Source organism: Mauremys mutica, chromosome 3 (assembly GCF_020497125.1).
Source record: "Mauremys mutica isolate MM-2020 ecotype Southern chromosome 3, ASM2049712v1, whole genome shotgun sequence".
Taxonomy (NCBI): Eukaryota; Metazoa; Chordata; order Testudines; family Geoemydidae; genus Mauremys; species Mauremys mutica.
The window spans coordinates 200,957,450-200,975,162 of record NC_059074.1 but is presented as its reverse complement, the minus strand read 5'-3'; the positions used below and the strand labels follow the sequence as shown (position 1 = coordinate 200,975,162).

At 45.3% G+C, this 17,713-nt stretch overlaps 1 protein-coding gene across 2 annotated transcripts; it reads left to right on the top strand.

Annotated features, from left to right (window-relative positions):
• LAMP5 (lysosomal associated membrane protein family member 5) lies at positions 1 to 15,936 on the top strand. 2 transcript variants are annotated; one of them, XM_045011080.1, is made up of 6 exons: positions 1 to 161; positions 481 to 653; positions 1,419 to 1,550; positions 1,851 to 1,956; positions 5,065 to 5,253; positions 5,814 to 6,094. In XM_045011080.1, exons 1-6 carry the CDS (start codon positions 104 to 106, stop codon positions 5,882 to 5,884), a joined length of 729 nt encoding a protein of 242 aa, XP_044867015.1. In that variant the 5' UTR covers positions 1 to 103; the 3' UTR covers positions 5,885 to 6,094. The 2 variants fall into 2 exon arrangements, with proteins under 2 accessions (XP_044867015.1, XP_044867014.1); XM_045011079.1 differs by lacking the exon at positions 5,814 to 6,094 and adding an exon at positions 15,041 to 15,936 and having other exon boundaries at positions 8 to 161.
• Positions 15,937 to 17,713: the final 1,777 nt, after the last annotated feature.

Below are 17,713 nucleotides of genomic sequence, written 5' to 3'. Positions count from 1 at the left end.
AGCTTGGTGCATTTCGCAGCCCGCCTGTGCAGCGCCAGAGCCGGGAGCTCGCTCTCCGCCCGCGCAGCCCGGCCCCGGACAGGACTCCCCGGCGGAGAGAAGCATGGATGTGAGGCTCGGAGCCGCTCTGCTGCGCGTCCCGGGCCTGCTGTGCCTAGTCCGTGAGTAGCGCTCAGCCGGGCTGGGGCTGCGGCTCCGCTGGCGATGCGCCCGCGAGTGGGGAGCTCCGGGCGGCTGCCTGGGAGCCCCGCGTGGGGACGCGTTACAGCGGGTGCCTGGCCCAGAGAAGGGCTTGCAATTAAGCCGCTTCCTTTCATGCCAAGGGCTTAAGTGGGGGTGGGGATGGGGTACTTGGCTGCAGAAGAGCAGGGCAAAGGGGGTCCCTTTTTTTTTTTGGCCACGGCGCTGCAAGCTCCGCAGCGGAGCACGGAGCCGCCAGCAAGACCCGGGTGTCTCCACGGATCTGTTTTGTTCCCGCAGATGCCATGGCTCGCATCGGGGCCGAGCAGGAAGTGGAGAACCTCTCGGGGCTCTCCACCAGCCCCGAAAAGGACATTTTTGTGGTGCGGGACAACGGCACCACGTGTCTGATGGCCGAATTCGCAGCCAAACTGATGATCCCTTACGATGTGTCGGCCAGCAATTATGTCGACGTAAGAGGGATTTGGGTTTCTTGGGTGGGGTCCCGTGTTCGACTCGCGGGGCTGATCTTTTAGAAAAGGGCCTGGTATGGTCGCGTAGCCTCGGGCCCGAAAGCCAATCCCATAATGTCCCATGCTCAAAATGAAGCTCTCAGCCCGTCCCGCTAATTACTCCGCTGCCTGTCCGCAAGATAATGCAAAACCCCCCGTGCATCTGGCGAGCCACCCGTATTTTAGCGCCATTCAGGGGGAAAAGATCTCGAGGCTGATTGAAAACCCCGCTCTGTGTCCAGGAGCTTTGCCAGCACAAATGGTTAAGAATAGCGAGTGCAGCTGCGTTTGATGCTTTTGGACAGCGAAAGTTGTCAGTGCCGCGAAATAGCGGGGTCAGGAAAGAACCCGCTTCCCTATAGGCAAAAGGATCCGCATTACTGTATGTTCCCTTTCTTGCGCCTGCCCTAAAGGGCATATTTTTTGCTTGGGTTTGGGGGGAAGGGCCACCTTTTTTCCTGATAACATCTGCAGCTGAAGAAGTGAGGGTTTTTTACCCAAGCTTATGCCCAAATAAACCTTTTAGTCTTTCAGGTGCCACCTGGTTGTTTGTGTGGATACCGACTAACACGGCTACCCCCGATACTTCTTTCTGATGTTAGTTTATATCGGGGCCCATGTAAACGATCCCCTTCTGTTGTCCCGAATCATTAACCGCTGGGAGTGGGGTTGGGCACCCGGCCTTTCTTGTCGGTTGTTGAACGTGTGCTGTGTTTGCGCATTCAGCTGATAACAGAAGAAGCGGAGATCCCGCTTGCCCGAGGAGCAGAAGTGAGGGGGAAATGTGGCACTACCGAATCGGAGCTCCAAATCTCTTGGCTAGACAAAGTTTACACCCTCAAGCTGTATTTTGTAAAGGTAAGTGACCGGGTGATTGCTGGGTGCCTCGGGGTCCTGCTTTTTGTTTTCCCTTTTCACCAAAAACCGAGGACATCTGATGCCAGCGAAACCAGCCCGGAGTCTTAAATTCGGCTTCATCTGAACGAGTCGCAGGGAAACCCACTAGCAGGGAAATCCCGCGCTCGGTGTGTGCTCAGTGAGATGCGATCCTTGTAAAAAACCGACCCACACCCCTTATGAAAACGCCGCGAGCTGTACGTTTGAATGGCAGGGGAGTTCATTGACTGAAACGGCCTTGTTAAAATGGTGTCTTGGCAGGAAGGCCACAACACAACCAAGAGGCAAGAGGCGGTCTGGAAAATGAACAAGATCCAGTTTGTCTATGATTCTTCGGAGCGAACCTACTTCAAAGATGCCGTCAATCGTAAGTGCTGCCTGGAAAAGACCTTTTCCCCACCGGCCAAGGGGCTGCTGTCCCCGGGACCCTTGTTGTAGATGAAAATAAAAAAGGGGGAAGTGAACCAGCCCCTGAGATGTTCGGGGCACCGGGAGGAAAGCGGGAGGGGGCTGGGCTGTCTGCTGAAATCAAGAGGGGTGTTTAGTAAAATCCAATTTAATTACAGATAAAATATCGGTCTGCAGCTAAATAGTCCGTTCTTCCCAGCGGGTGGGCCGTGCCCGGGAAATGCACCGATCCACCCCCGCCTGGAGCACCGATAGATAAAGAAGGAACATGGGGACAAACTCATTTTCCCCCCTAACTGCTACACTGATCCCCTCCCGTTTTTATTTGCTATATGGGACAATTTGCTGGCACTCACCAGCTATTCTCTTTGCCGCGGCGAGAAAACCGTATTTCCCCCAATCTGCTTGCTAGGCCAGGCAAAGCTTAAACACAACGTTTCTGTCGTTGGGGGGTGAATTCAACGCGTTTTCTAACCAAGGTTGGAAAACTCCCCCAGTCTTCATCCCCTCTCTGCATCCGCTATTGCGGACTGCGGCAGGTCTACACGGCATTCAGGAGCATAGGAAAATGCCGGTATTTGCAGTCCCTAGAGCCCACCTCTGACATTTTGCTAAAGCCTCAGTTTCTTCCTCCACCACTGATCCTTGCGGCTGGCAGTTGCTGTACCAGATCCTGTTCCCAGGCAGATCAGTGGGTGTTTTGCAATTGACTTCAGTAGGAACAGGATTCAGGTTCTATGTGCGGTTAATTTGAAGGAAACCATCTTTGGACTGAGTCACTTAAATGGTAATAAGGGATGGACGTTTACCTCTTGTTTTCTTTTCTGATGTTGGGGCAGAGGGGATTGCACTGGTGCTGCTGTTTTTACACACACACACACACACACACACACACACACACACACACACACACACACACACACACACACACACACTTACTTTCTTCCCACCTTTTGTTTCATTTCTCAATCTTTCCTCCTTCACTCATCTGAGTTTGTTTCTTTTAATACTTTCCGTCCTCCTCCGGTGCATGAACGATAGGCATCTCAGTGGGATGGTATTGAGGGGAACTTGAAGCACTGGAATGGGTCACCTAGGGAGGTGGTGGAATCTCCTTCCTTAGAGGTTTTTAAGGTCAGGCTTGACAAAGCCCTGGCTGGGATGATTTAGTTGGGGATTGGTCCTGCTTTGAGCAGGGGGTTGAACTAGATACCTCCTGAGGTCCCTTCCAACCCTGATATTCTATGATTCACCATTTTCTTAATAAATTGAAAGGCAGAGCTATCCTTTTCTGTCCTAATAATTGCCGCTACCTCTGAATATTTCAGACACTATTTGGCTTCAATTAGGTATCATGTTTATCATTCTTAACCACCAGCAGTTCATTTCTCTTCCAAGCACAAAACCCTGGGGAAATACATTCTACATGTTCAGTTACATTTGAAAATAATTCTGTAATATGGGGACATCCACAATTCCATGCACATCGCTCAGAGATGTCTTAAAAAACCAACTTGCAACACATTTCTCCTGTAAGTGCAGGGAGTGCATATGGAATTTGTGTGTTTATAAACACGCATGTAAGTGGTACAAAATACACCATTTTTGTTTTGCAGATAGTCACATAAAACTTCTCGCCCTGTAAGGCTCTAATCTGGCAGAGACTGGCGGCTCAGTTACTCTCATACAGGATTGGGGCCTTATTTTTTACAATGGTTGCACGCCCGTTAATTCTTGGTTTTGATAAAATGGCCAGTATATTAAATGTGGAATAACAACACGCTTCCCATTTTGTCAATGGGAATGCCGGCTTCACTTTGGGGGAAAAAAGGCACATTTACCCATTTCTACAAAGAACATCGAGTTTTAGGTTTGAAAACTGGTGCATTTTAACTCAAAAATACAGTTCACGCCAAAAGGGTTTGCATACCTTAATGCACCTCTCATAATTGAGCCTGTAACATAATGTACAACCTTGAATTCTGAGTATTTTTCATCGTCGTGACTATTTTGCATGCCTCTAATACACAGCCACACACACATTAACCATCACACACTGAGCAAATATGAAGCCCTATTTCTCTATTATGTGAAACCTAATGATGAACACAAGGGCTGCAGATGATCAGAAAGGCAGAAGGTATTCATCATTCCATACAGCTGATCATGCACAGTCTTTGTATGCAGAAATATGTTTGACATAATGAGAAAATTCTGCCTTATTTCCACTTGGCCAATGATCTTTTTTTTATTTCCAAGAAACGCAGTAAGAGCTAGGCTGAGTCCTGAACTGAGTGTCTCGAGCTTTTTTTTTTTTTCTGGCACCCAGTACAGAGGCTACGTGTAACCGCAGTCCTTGCTGTTGCCTGTGTGCTGGGAATAGGGGGTCTGAGCCACTGAAATTTATAGAAAAACCTCTCATTTGCCTGAATGGGCTTTGAATCAAGCCCGCTATGTGGCCAGCACTGCTAGCATCACTGCACTGATTGAGAAAGGCGGAGCAATGTCTCCCCTTTACACTGGGAATGGAGGGAAGTATATGTTCCTAACGCTTGGTGCAGTGGCCATACTCTGCTCTCTGGAGAGTTCTCACAATGCTGCCTGGAGCTCCCCGGGGGGGGGTGGGGGAGTGGCTCTGCCGCAGTTCCTAGTAGAGTTCTGTGTTGTTTAGAAGGCACAATGCAGCCCCAAGACTAGCCATCGATTTATGAAAGCACATGCCCACCTCCCCGCAATCCAGGCACATCTCCACAGGGTTAGAAAAGAATCCTGTGGCACCTTATAGACTAACAGACGTTTAGGAGCATGAGCTTTCGTGGGTGAATACCCACTTTGTCGGATGCAAGCCTTGCAGCCGACGAAGTGGGTATTCACCCACGAAAGCTCATGCTCCCAAAGTCTGTTAGTCTATAAGGTGCCACAGGATTCTTTGCTGCTTTTACAGAGCCAGACTAACACGGCTACCCCTCTGATACTTGACTCCACAGGGTTAGCGTTTTTAGCAACGCTGGCAATTGCCAGATTTTGGGGTCTAACTGTTTCACTGCTGTTTATGTGGTCTCAACAGCTGGGAAGCACACAGCCAACTCGCACCACCTTTCTGCCTTACTCACCCCCGCTGGGAAATCCTACGAATGCCAAGCTCAGCAGACCATCTCCCTCATCACCAGCGATCACCAGAGAACCGTAACCCTCTTGCTGTCAGAAGTCCGCATTCAGCCCTTTGACATCAGTGCTGACTTTGTCTTCAGCGAAGGTAGGAACGTGTGGCAAAAACACTTTGAGCCTAATCTCTGGCCTAGCCCTGCATCCCTTGCACACCCCAAACTCCCAGTGACCTCAATGGGAGTTTTGAATGTGCAGTCTATACGGGATCAGGCTTTTATTGGGACGTTCAGCATGATCCTTGCTTCCAAACTCCTCCTGGGAATTAGGTGCTGAAGTGATTGGGGGCTACTGATGAATTGGTCTGTGGTCCAGAGAACTGCATTTGTTGCATGGCGTATTGTGAATCCAGCAGGGATCTGGAAGAGGAAAATGGTTTTGTGGTCAAGGCACCGGACTGGGTCTCTGGGGTTGTGGGGTCAATCCTCAATTCTGCTATAGATTTCCTGTGTGACCTCAGGCAAGTCCCTCATTTTCCCGGTGTCTCAATCCCCCTTCTGTAAAATCACCCTCGTAACACTTCCCAAGTGCATAGGGGTCTGGTGAGGATAAAATTCATTAATGTTTCTGAGGTTCACAGAATCTGTAGTGATAAATGCTATACTAAAGCCACTAAAGAAAGAGAAAGAAAGAAATCCTTATTCAATGCAGTGTTTGGAGGGTGTGGAGCAAATGAAACATGGACCCTCCCACTGAACAATGAAGATAAAAAGAAATATTGAACAGTTGTCCTTGCCACTGGGTACCGTCCATCTTGTGCACTGAACGAGGCAGGGAACCTGCAGGAAAAGTAGTCGGAGGTCATGTAATTAGTCAGTGTCCTGTAATTCACGGGCAGAAAATTACAGATGGGTGGGTAACTCCATCATTTCCTCACTTTTCAGTACTTAATTCTTTTAATGTAGTATTTTTAAAAATATAGAATAGACAGAAGCTGCTTCTGTGTTTTGTACTTTTTTTTTCGATTTGGTCAACTTTATGCTAAAAAAAACCTGGTTTAACAGAAAATATTGTCAGAACTGTATTGTTCTCTGCTTTTTTTTTTGTTCAGAATCTGCTGTTAGCACATTGTACTGTGGCTTTTATTTATTTATTGCTGCACGTATGTTTGTACCTGAAATGCTTAGTTCAACACTCAGTATATTAATACTTACAGGGTAAAATCCTGGCCCCATTGAAGTCAATGGGAGTTTTGCCATTGATGTCAATGCAGCCAGGATTTCATCCAAGATATTTCTATGGGGCTTGATCCTATTGTCTTATAACTCAGGCAAAACTCCTAGAGAGCCAAATTCTGCTCTGTTATCTGGTGTTCCTCTGGAGTCATGCCACCGACTGAATTAGAGCTACTCCAGTTTTATACCACGTTAAATAGAGGTTTCGTTTGGACCAACGGTCATTTTGCCTGAGTTAGTATTTTAGGATCAGTCCCCTGCAAATTCCAGCTTTACTGGATTAATTAATAATATCATTATTCCTAAGGAAGGTGAAGTAAATAATATATGGAGTAGCCAGATCCGTTACTCATTAACTGGTGGTTAGAAAAGGGTGGCGTTACTTGTCAAACGTAACATTTAAAATATTGAATTGTGTAATTCTACCTGTGGGCAATAGCTCACAGTGTAGTAATACAAACACTTACCGCAAAGCACAGTGCTTATTACCACAAGTACTATTCCCCTACATTACATAGCGAACATACGCTGTTACAGGCCCTGACTCAGCTGGAGCTAGAGATGGCTGCATTACTCATAGTGAAGACGGGAGTGAATTATTTGTCTTCTCTATAGGTGCAAATAAATCCTCTATACCATGCCATACCACCATGTATTCTGTATAGACCACACACTTTACAGGAAAAAATATTAGAGACATTTCAGAGAGGTTTTTTGACACTTTTCAGATGCTATTTTTTTGTATCCCTCCACCTGCAAATTGAGGCTTTCTAGTGTGATGGGTACAAGTAAACAGGCCTCGGGGGTGGGGGAAAATTTATAACTAAAATATGCAAATTCTTATTAAAATTACCCAGTCTAGCTTTTCTGTCTGTACATAATATCCAAGTTGTAAAGTCTGCTATCTCGTCCCATAGCAGGCCAGCAACCAGCACTTCCACCTGTCCCCAAAGGCCTTTCCTGATTTTCTAATGGCACAACGTGGCTCTTTGAACCATAATAGGCATGTAAATGCGTCACTTGTCCAGGACTCGACACTACCCAGGCTAGGTCTAGGGACACTGTAACTGCATGTGGGAATTCTCTCTTTTGAGGAAAAGAGGTAATATTTATTTGGCAAACTTGTGAGGGTTTTTTTTTTTGAATGGTGGCTGTTTGAATTAGTCCCAAGGGAAACTAAACAGCAGGCAGAGTACAGATGAGGTGGTCAGAGATGCCAGACAGATGTAAGTTATCACATAGCTCCACAATTTAACAAATGGTTCTGCCATTTATCATGTGCATGTCATTATTACATACGTGGGACGTCTGTATACAGGGCATGTATGTAATGATAAATTGTGCATTATTATTATTTGTTCAGCTTGGGATCTCCCGCTAGTCTTAAATTACTGTAATTAGTCTGCTCCTTTGCAACTCATTAATTTCACATTTGGTAAAATTTCTATTAATTATGAACAATACTTTAAAATATGTTAGAATTGAGAAAGAGCTCTGCTAAATCTGAAGAGACTTTTCTCTGCAGGAGGACCGGTGCCCTTTTAAAACAGAGATGTCAGTATGAATTAAATAGCGAGAACTCTTGTCCTCACCATTGACGAATTGGCTTATGAACCGTCCCACAGAATTTTGTAGAGAATTGTAGCTTTTGTTACTGGTTAACCAACCCAATGACATGAGTCTATTACACCTTCAGTACATATGTGTCTTTAAGCCCTTTCCCCCAACCCTTACAAATATAGTCATTGCTTTATTTCTGTCCTACTCCCAACACTAGTGCTGGTTGAACGCTTTTTGTTTGAAACTTTTTTTTGTGACAAAAAATGGCCTGTTTTGAAAACAGATTTTTCTTTTAAAATTTCAGTTGAAAAAAAAAAAAGGAAGGGGGGAAGGAAACCCAAAATTAACCCTCCCCCAACAAACCAAAAAAGTTCAGTTTTTGTTTTCTTACTGAAATAAAAATTGCCCACTTTTTTGGGATGACTATACGGATCATTTTCAACCAGTTCTGTTCAGCCTATATTTGCCATGTGGCCCTCTACTTTCCTATCCCTAGTATAACCGTACTGTTTTAACAATACCAGTCTAGTTAAAGCAGAACAACCTCCTCATATGGACACAGTTATACTGGTATAAAGACTTACTGTTCAGCTAAGTCCCATAAAGGAAGGGGAAACCAAAGAACAGTAATCCTATAAAGAAGACATGTCCCCACACAGCACTAAGGAGGTGGGAACTGGGGTGGAATTGGGACCTGGAGGCTGTGAGTTAGAGGCACCACAGAAGTACCTACCTACCTCAAAGGCACCACAGAGGTACCTACCTACCTCAAAGGTGCTCAGTTCTTTTCAAAATCGAGCCACATATGAGCATTGAACATTTCTGCAGATGTGGCCCATCATGGCAAATCCAAAGTCAATGGGAATCTTTCCAGCAACTTTGAATATGGCCCTATATGTTGCTGGTTCGGGGCAATGGGTAGGGGAACTGTTTTCTAATTTTTATCTCATTGATGTCTGTTCTAATACAGAAGGCTGAACAAGCAAATTTGCATATTAGCCATTATCCTGAACAACATAGGTACTCACGGGGAAAAAAAAATCCTACTATCAACTTATACAGGGCATAGTTGTAGGGCGGCCTGATTCTGATCTCTCTTACATTGCGTGTGTGTCAGGAATTACTCAGCAGAGTTATACCAGAGTAAACAGCATAAATGAGAAGAAAATCAGCCCATGTGTTTTTATCCTTCTCTTGAGTATATGCTAAGCACTCCCCACAGAAGCCAAGGCATGACACAATAAATACTTTGTTCTTCCTCTGACAATATGACGCTCCTAAGGAATAAATGACCATGCATATATATTTTAGGGTACAGATATATAAATGACACCACATCTGAGTAGCCTGCCTCCCAAAGTATAAACACCAGTGCTCACCATTGAGTTGGGGAAGGGTTGTATTCCAGACAATCTTTGTTTGCTGAGCAACTGGCTTAAAAAAAAAACTGACAAGAAGGACAAGTTGTTGTTTCTTGCTTACAAAAGGGCTCCATCCTGCAAGGTGGTGGGCACTGTGGCCTGATCCAGAAATGCATTTGAGCATATGCTTAACTTTAAGTGTGACAAATCCCACTGATTTCAATGGGAATACTCACATGCTTAAAAGCTAAGCATGTGCTTTTGTGCTTTATTGAACTGGGCCAAAAGAATTTCCCTGCTACTGTGGGAAAGGAGATTTGTGGTGTGTGTGGGGGTATTCTCCCCTCAATGAGCACGTGTACTGTCACTCATGGGAATTATGTGACTCATGATGCACTGTAATGTTACAGTCACAGGGAGATACCATAGTGCATCATAAGCTGTGTAGCCAGCCAGAGAGTAGGGCCCATAGGTGAGAATATGGGCACGAGGGACCCAGAACTACAGCTCCCATGAGACACCCTAGTGGCTTAGGCAAACTCAGAAGTTAATCTTGATAGGAATTGAAATGTTCCATTTTGATTTTCCTGTAGAAAACGTTGATTTCAACGAAATCCTCTTTTCTGATGGGAGAATGTTCCAGCTGAAATTTTTTTGACTGGTCCACTGTTAAGATTGTGGTCCAACGCTGAGGGCAGGGGCTGGGGAGCTGGGAGGGTTGGGTTCTATTGCTGGGTCCTCCACTGCTCCGCTCATTTTGAGCAAGTTCCTTTACCTCTGCATCATGCCTTGTTTCATCCACCTGGAAGAGGAGAGTCCTAGCACTTACCTACCACAGAGAGGCAGTGTGAGTCTCAGTGCTCGTAAAGTGCTTTGCTCTCCTTGGATGAATGGTGCTATATAAATGCAAAGTATGATTATTTATTCTGTGAGCAATCAGGCTCCATAGCATTTTAATTCCCCCGGCAAACACGTGCTTGCTTAAAACTCACCTGTCTTCCGTTACATGGGGTCACATGGCCACATCCTGACTCTGGAATAGGCTCCCAAGGGAGGCTGTCGAATCCCTGTCATTGGAGGTTTTTAAGAACAGGTTAGACCAGGGATTGGTAACCTTTGGCAGACGGCCCATCAGGGTAATCCGCTGGCGGGGCATGAGACATTTCATTTATGTTGACCATCCGTAGGAACAGTACCCTGCAGCTCCCAGTGGCCATGGTTCGCCATTCCCGGCCAACAGGAACTGCAGCAAGTGGCGGCCAGCACATCCCTGCAGCCTGCTGCTTCCCACAGCTCCCATTGGCCAAGAATGAAGAACTGTGGCCACTGGGAGCTGCGGGGGGCCATGCCTGTGGACGGTCAATGTAAACAAATTGTCTCATGGCCTGCCAGCAGATTACCCTGATAGGCTGCATGCCGAATGTTGCTGACCCCTGGGTTAGACAAACACCTGTCAAGTATGGTCTAGGTTTACTTTGTCCTGCCTCAGAGCAAGGGGTTCAACTAGACGACCTTCCAGCTCTCCATTTCTATTTTTCTGTGACTCTCTCTGAGTCCACTGATCAGCCAAGACCTCGGTGTCCCACTCTGAAATGGTGAATAGAAGGGTCAGTCAAGGAAAGGCACATGTTCATCAAGCTGAAAATCTCACCTGTGCAGGATAGGGAGACAGCCTTGCTAATGACCCTACAAACCCACCCTTGTGGAACTCCCTCCCCACTCCACTCCACTCCATTCTCTCTCCGTTGACCCAGTGGTTGGTAGTCACAGAAGGGCAAGATCCCTCTTGGGCCACACAAAGGATTTGGGAAGTAATTTGCATTAGTTTCTTTTTCTTCCCCCTAACCAGCCCGTTTTCACCTACACACCAAAGAACTCCACAGCACTTATCCAGAGAGCAGTCTTTGACCTTTTCCATCCATCCTCACTCTTGGGTCCGGGGGCCATCTTGAGCACTTGCTCCCCGTGTGCATCCAGTCTGTGTGGCCTTATGGAACATCCACACCCCCTAACACTTGTCATGTAGCTCCCTGGAGCTTAGTTCTCACTCTGTGATCTATAGACTTATCCATGCACAGAACACAACCAGGGGAGATGAATCCCCAATCCTTTTTGACTGAACTAACCAGACACTCTTCCACCACTGTCTCTTCTTAGAGGTTGAAGGTGATGCCTCCTCAGGACAGTCTACAGGAAATTCTGCAACTGACAATCTGAGACTAAAGTGGGCTAATTACAATATGATTTACAATAAGAATAGAGAATTTACAATAAGAATAGAGAAGCTCAGATTAAAGCAAAAGCAAATATAGCAAATATAGTGTGATGCTCTGCAAAGCTCACTGGGCATGATCCAATGCCCACTGAAGTCAATGAGATCTTTCTAGTGACTTCCCTGGGTTTTGGCCTGGGGCTCTAAATAGATTTGCTTTGGGTTGAGTTAGAATGAATTAAAATGACTTAATAAATAATAACAATATTATTTGCTCTTATAAAGCACTTTTCATCCATAGATCCCATAGGAATTTACAAAGCAACCTCATTGGCCAGGCAGCCTATCCATTTCTCCCAGGCAGCTCCCTCAGTCAATAGGCTGTGATGATTAAGAACATTACAGACTTTGAACCAGTTGATTGGCTGGGTTTAAAGAGACAAGAATCATATAGTTCTTAGCATTCTGTTATCATTGTCTGCTTCTTATCAAGTATGAAAAAACTGATAGATTACTGCCTTTGGGCTAAATTATGGACTTGTTATACAATAAGGTTTTTTTTAAGCGATCAATTTCTTTTCACCCATTACACTTACGCAAACATTGCAAGAAATACATATTTCCTGTTACAATGTTCTTGTGACTTTTTTCTGCTTAAAATAATAGTTGACGTCTGAGATGTGCAACTCGGCTTGTAAACAGTCCTCATTGCAGAGGACATGCTTGGCTTAGTTTGGAAAAAATGAATTAAAAATAAGGGAGTTGAGATGTTTGACATGGTGGCATTGAGCAGGTGAAGCGGAAAATTTGGTTACGTTGTAAGATGTGATGTTAAAGATCAGTGTGGTGTATATGTCCGGCAACCAGTGATCTGCTCAGTACGGGGACAAGGGCATTAAGATTTTGGCAGTGAAGTGTGGAGGTCCGGTGAGCTGAACAGGTCTGATTCAGGGAACTTACAAGCTTTGCTGTTGAAGCCAGCAGACCTTGTAAACTAACTGTTCACGATGCACACAGTAGCTGATTCCCATGGGATTTAGGCACCTAAAAATCGTTGAGGATTTGGGCCTAAATTCTTTGAATGTGAGACAAAGGCACAGAGTGGTTGCAGTTCCTCTGCGCTGCTCGCATAGGTCATTAGGGCCACTGGAGCGATGTAATTCTGGCTTCTGTGTCCCTTATTTGGCTCCTCTCCACACTCAACTCTGCTCTCCACACTCAACTCTGCAGGTTCAACACCACGGAATGCCTGTGTGCCCATACGCCTGTGGGTTGGAAACGCCATTCCAACGGGATCCTGACGGACATTCGATGGAAGGGGTGTTTTTAACCAAACACTGGCATCAATTTTTGAATCCTGACTAATAACCAGTAGCCACTTCCTCCCTCTTTTTTTAACTGCACTGCAGCAATTGTGGCCGTGTCTTTAACAGAGAACTGGTGATTAATCACTGTTCTGGCAAAAACAGTGCAGGGATTGAATTGAAAAGGAAATGGCTAAAATACTTTTCACGTCCATGTTTTTTCTTGCCGCCTTTGTTTTTGTTTTTAAAAAGCTTAATAATAGAATTCTTTCCCCAGATAGATTAGCCCCTTTCTCCATGGCCAGCTGCTTTTTTTAGCCGGAGTTTTGAATGGTTGCTTTATGAGCCTCAGTAGCTCAAAGGAGTGGTAATAGAACCAGGAATTGTGTCAGCAATAAGTGGCAGATTCTCAGCTGGTTTAAGTTGTCAGAATTCTATTTGAGCAATGTCCCTGCTGTAACTGCCTGGATTTGTGCATGGGTGGGTGATTATGCCCTCTTGTGGCTGGTATATATAGAGGATAAGGGCTTCACATCACTCAGAGGAGTTCTCCTTTAGTTTTAGTGGTAGAGGACTGTGTTCCGGAGTCAGGTAACCAGGGTGCCAGGCCTGAGCATCTTTAATAATGGAGGGGGGAACTGGTATTTAGGTTGTCTAACACTTTCCATTAAGATTCACACGACCTTTTTTTGAGAAGCTCCTACATGTCCATTGTTTGCAGCAGGCATTTGAAGTTTGGCAGGGAGAAAGCCCTGGGGCCAGAGAAGTGCCTTTTCTTTCCCTCCTGAAAATCTGAGAGAGAGACTTTTGAAAATTGCAATTTTTTTCTTCTGTCATTTGCACTGTCAGCAAAATTTTAGCAGCACCCGCTCAGCCTCCTGAGTGCTGTTCAGCTTGTTCAATGAATAAGGCTGCAGAAAAAATATGATGTGATCATATAACTAAAGACTGCATCATAATGCCTACGCACAAGGGCATCATATTAAGCTTGTACAGACCAACTAGATTCTGGCATTTCCTAACTTTTGAGAGCTTGACTGTGCTGTCTAAATAACATTTTTTGTATGTAATTGTTATATATTGCAGTTGTACCTAGAGGTCCCTGCCCCATTGAACTAAGCATTGTACAAATGAAGAGCTTGCAAACTGTGCATATGCAATTTATCTAGTAATTGTGGCTGTTGCCTGTAGGGCATGGATTCACTTGCATTAGTGCACATCTTCATCCTGATCCTGCAGAGTTCTTATCCAGGGTGTCTTTACTCCCACATTCTGTCTCACTGAAATCAATGGGACCACTCTGGTTCAGATCTTCTACATCTGGTATAAATCAGCATAGCTCTGTTGACATTTACACCTGCAGAGGAGCTGGATCAAAGACTGAACTACCTGCTTTCACCTTCAGGATAGTCCCTGCGGGCCAATGGGAGCTGCTGAAAGCGACGCAGGCCGAGGTACATGCTGGCCGCCGCTTCCAGCAACTCCTGTTTGTCCAGACCAGCGATCTGCGGCCAGTGGGAGCTGCGATCGGCCGGACCTGCTGACGGGGCAGGTAAATAAACTGGCCTGGCCCGCCAGGGGCTTTCCCTACACAAGCGGCAACCCCTGTTTGAGAAACCCTGATGTAGATAAAAGACTTCAAAATCCAGGGATGTTAATCTGGAAATCAAAGCATGCCCCACCGTTCAGCTGTAACTACAGTGCTAATACCCCTGCACTGGGCCAGATTATAGAAGGGGAGGGATGAATAGGCCATAACTCAGCTTCACTATCAGATCCTGAAGTGAAGTCACAGGGCTGGCGGTTAGGGAGAAACCAACCAACCTTTTTTTTAATTTGCAAACCAAACAAAGGTGATTTGGAGTCAAGAGACAACGAGCCCCCAGGAGGCCATTTTTTACAGTCACTTTTCAGCAAAGGAAGGCACTTAAAGAATAAAAAAGACAATTAAGACAGACCAAGGTGCTATGGTAATAATAATAATAAATAGACCTGACTTGTTGAAAGTTAAGCATGTGTTTAAGTGCTGTCCTGAACCAGGGCCTGCAGTGGTCAATGCTATTTTAGTTTTCTTTAGAACAGTTAAGCCACCAATAACTACTGATTTGTCCTTGGTTTCATTGCTACTGAACATGATTTTATTCTGTACAGATGACTTCACTGTAGCATTATTCAGTTAGCTTTATTTCACTGGCGAAGTTCATTTTGCACTACAGAACAAGTTAATATTTACAATATTTCATCATCGCTTTCTCTCTAATTGCAGAACATAAGTGTCCAGTGGACGAGAGGGAACAGTTAGAAGAAACCCTGCCTCTAATTTTGGGTCTGATTTTGGGGTTGATGATTGTGATAACCATCTGCATTTACCACATCCACCACAAACTGACAGCCAACCAGGTACAACTTCCTCGAGACAGATCTCAGTACAAACACATGGGCTAGATGGCAGGATGCATCCAAACTGAGTACTTATCAGGTAGACAAAGCAAAAGCACTTTTTTTCTGTAGGTGAGGACGCACACATGATATATCTACAGTATAATGGCCAAATGGAGATGAAAACACTCTTCACAGTCAAAGCTTCATGCAGAGGGCAAAATTCTCTTCTCATATTCAAACCCCAACATTTTACTCTCCCCACATATGCAGCACTCCCTTTCCATACATGTATGAAGAGCTGGGTATTGGAGTGAAGATTTACCGCTCCGAGTTTTGCTCTAAGCACTAATTTAGTGTATTCATTATTAAGAGCCATGTCCTGCATTCCTAACACACTAGAAATTCCCCCGGAAGTCAATGAAAGGAATCTAGGAGTAGCCACAAAGTAGACATTTTATTCTGAAAAATCCAGGCCAGACCTTCAGCTGGTGTAAACAGGTGTAGCTCCAGTGAAGTCAAAGTCAGCTGATTTTAACCAGCTGAGGCACTGACCATGCATTTAAGGTTGAGAGAGGAAAGTTTGTTTTTGCTTCAGAGTTACACTTACAAAACTGTTGATGCACAAAATATAGAGCACCACGCTACTGCAAGTCACTCAAGAAATGCTTCTGGCTGGGCATCCTGCACGTATTGTGATTGTCTTTGAAACGTTACATTGCTACCTACACCTGACAATTTCACAACAAAACAAAAATGTTACCGTTACTATGCAGATCATTTCAGCTGTTACCCAATGTAACAGAAAATATGAACTCTTATCAGCTAATGTAAAACATTTTTAAAATGAATTAAAATATATACCTGTATAAAATTTGATTTGCCTTTTTATTGTGAAATGACCAAAGGTTGACTATAAGCACTGGTCGTTTATAAGGCTGAATGTAGGTGTACATGAAGACAGTGATGAGCTGCCAAAATTTTAACAACTGGTTCCCTATAAAAAGTTCTGATTTAAGGGGGGAGAGCAGAGGAGGGGCCGGGGCAGGCAGAGACATACTTGTGGGGCAAATTGCCCCACTTGCCCCCCGGCAGCCCTAGAGCTTGCAGCCCCCTCCCGCTTTACCTTGCTGGCAGCTCAAAGCAACTCTGGAGCTCAGCTGAGCTGCCCAGCTGATGTCGGCGGCTGGCCACGCTGCAGCTGGGGGGAAGCGGGGGAAGGGCCGGGGGAGCCTCAGCCTCCCCAGCTGGGAACCCTGGGATCAACAGGATGGTCCGGCCCACGGACCGGAGTTCTTTGCCCACCTCCTGGCCCTTTAACAACCGGTTCTCCACGGAGGTCTAATTTTAGCAACCGGTTCTTGGGAACCTGTGGGAACCTGCTCCAGCTCACCACTGCATGAAGAGCATGTAGAATGATACAAAGATGGATTTAGTTTGTGTTGGCAGTATCTTTGGTGCAATAATGGCTAGCTGTACTGTAGTTTGTATGTTACAATGCGACCTAAAAAATTCATCCATCCTCCCAGCCATTTGCTTGTTTGCACGTTTTATGAGACATGGGGTATTTCACTAACGGCCTGGTCCTGTTCTCATTGAAGTCACTGGAAAAACGCCCATTTTTCGTGCAATTTCAGTATTTATTGAACCAAGATGTACTTTTCTCTTCTTATTTTACCTGATTTAAAGAGGAACACCTAGAGAACATCTCCCTGAACTGCCTGTCCTATGTATTATATGTTATGAGCCAAGCGAAATATTAATTCAAATCCTGAAACTACTGGAGAACTTATTGGTATGTTTTTTTTATAATAAAATAATATATTTAGGGCCTAGTTCTCCTTCACACTGAGGTCAGGATGGGCAGAGATGGTGTCCCCAGCCTCTGTTTGCCAGAAGCTGGGAATGGGCAACAGGGGAAGGATCATTTGATGATTACCTGCTCTGTTCATTCCCTCTGGGGCACCTGGCATTTGCAGCTGTTGGAAGACAGGAAACTGGGCTAGATGGACTTTTGGTTTGACGCAGTATGACTGTTCTTATGCCGCTTTATACCCCCCTGGAAGTATAAAGGGGGCCGTAAAGAGGTATAAATTACAGACTCAAGCCCTACATATAGGGCTAGATTCTGCCTCTCATACATTGACTAGCACCGTACTTCTTCAACAGCTTCCCTGATATGAAGGAGGCTAGTCATGAAGTAAGGTGCTGCTCAATGGAAGGGTGGCAGATTCTCGCCCTTTCATAAGTGATCCCAGTTAGCTATCCCGGGATTCATGCACATAGTGTAAATAACACAGGGCCTGATTTTCCACTGCCTTGCATGTTGTGTAAGCTCTCTAGGATTAGCTGAGGAAGTGACTTACAGCCTTGAGGGTACTCCACTGAAAGCTCCCTGTCCCCCAAGATGCACACAACTCAGTCTACAGATTCTAGCTTTAATGCCCCAGCTAACCTAAACAGCTGCGGTGCACCAAAAGGCTTGTGGCAAGGCAATCTCATATGTAGTGTGGAGCTAAAGGTTCTAAAGATGAAGCAAATATGAAGTCAGTGCTGATGT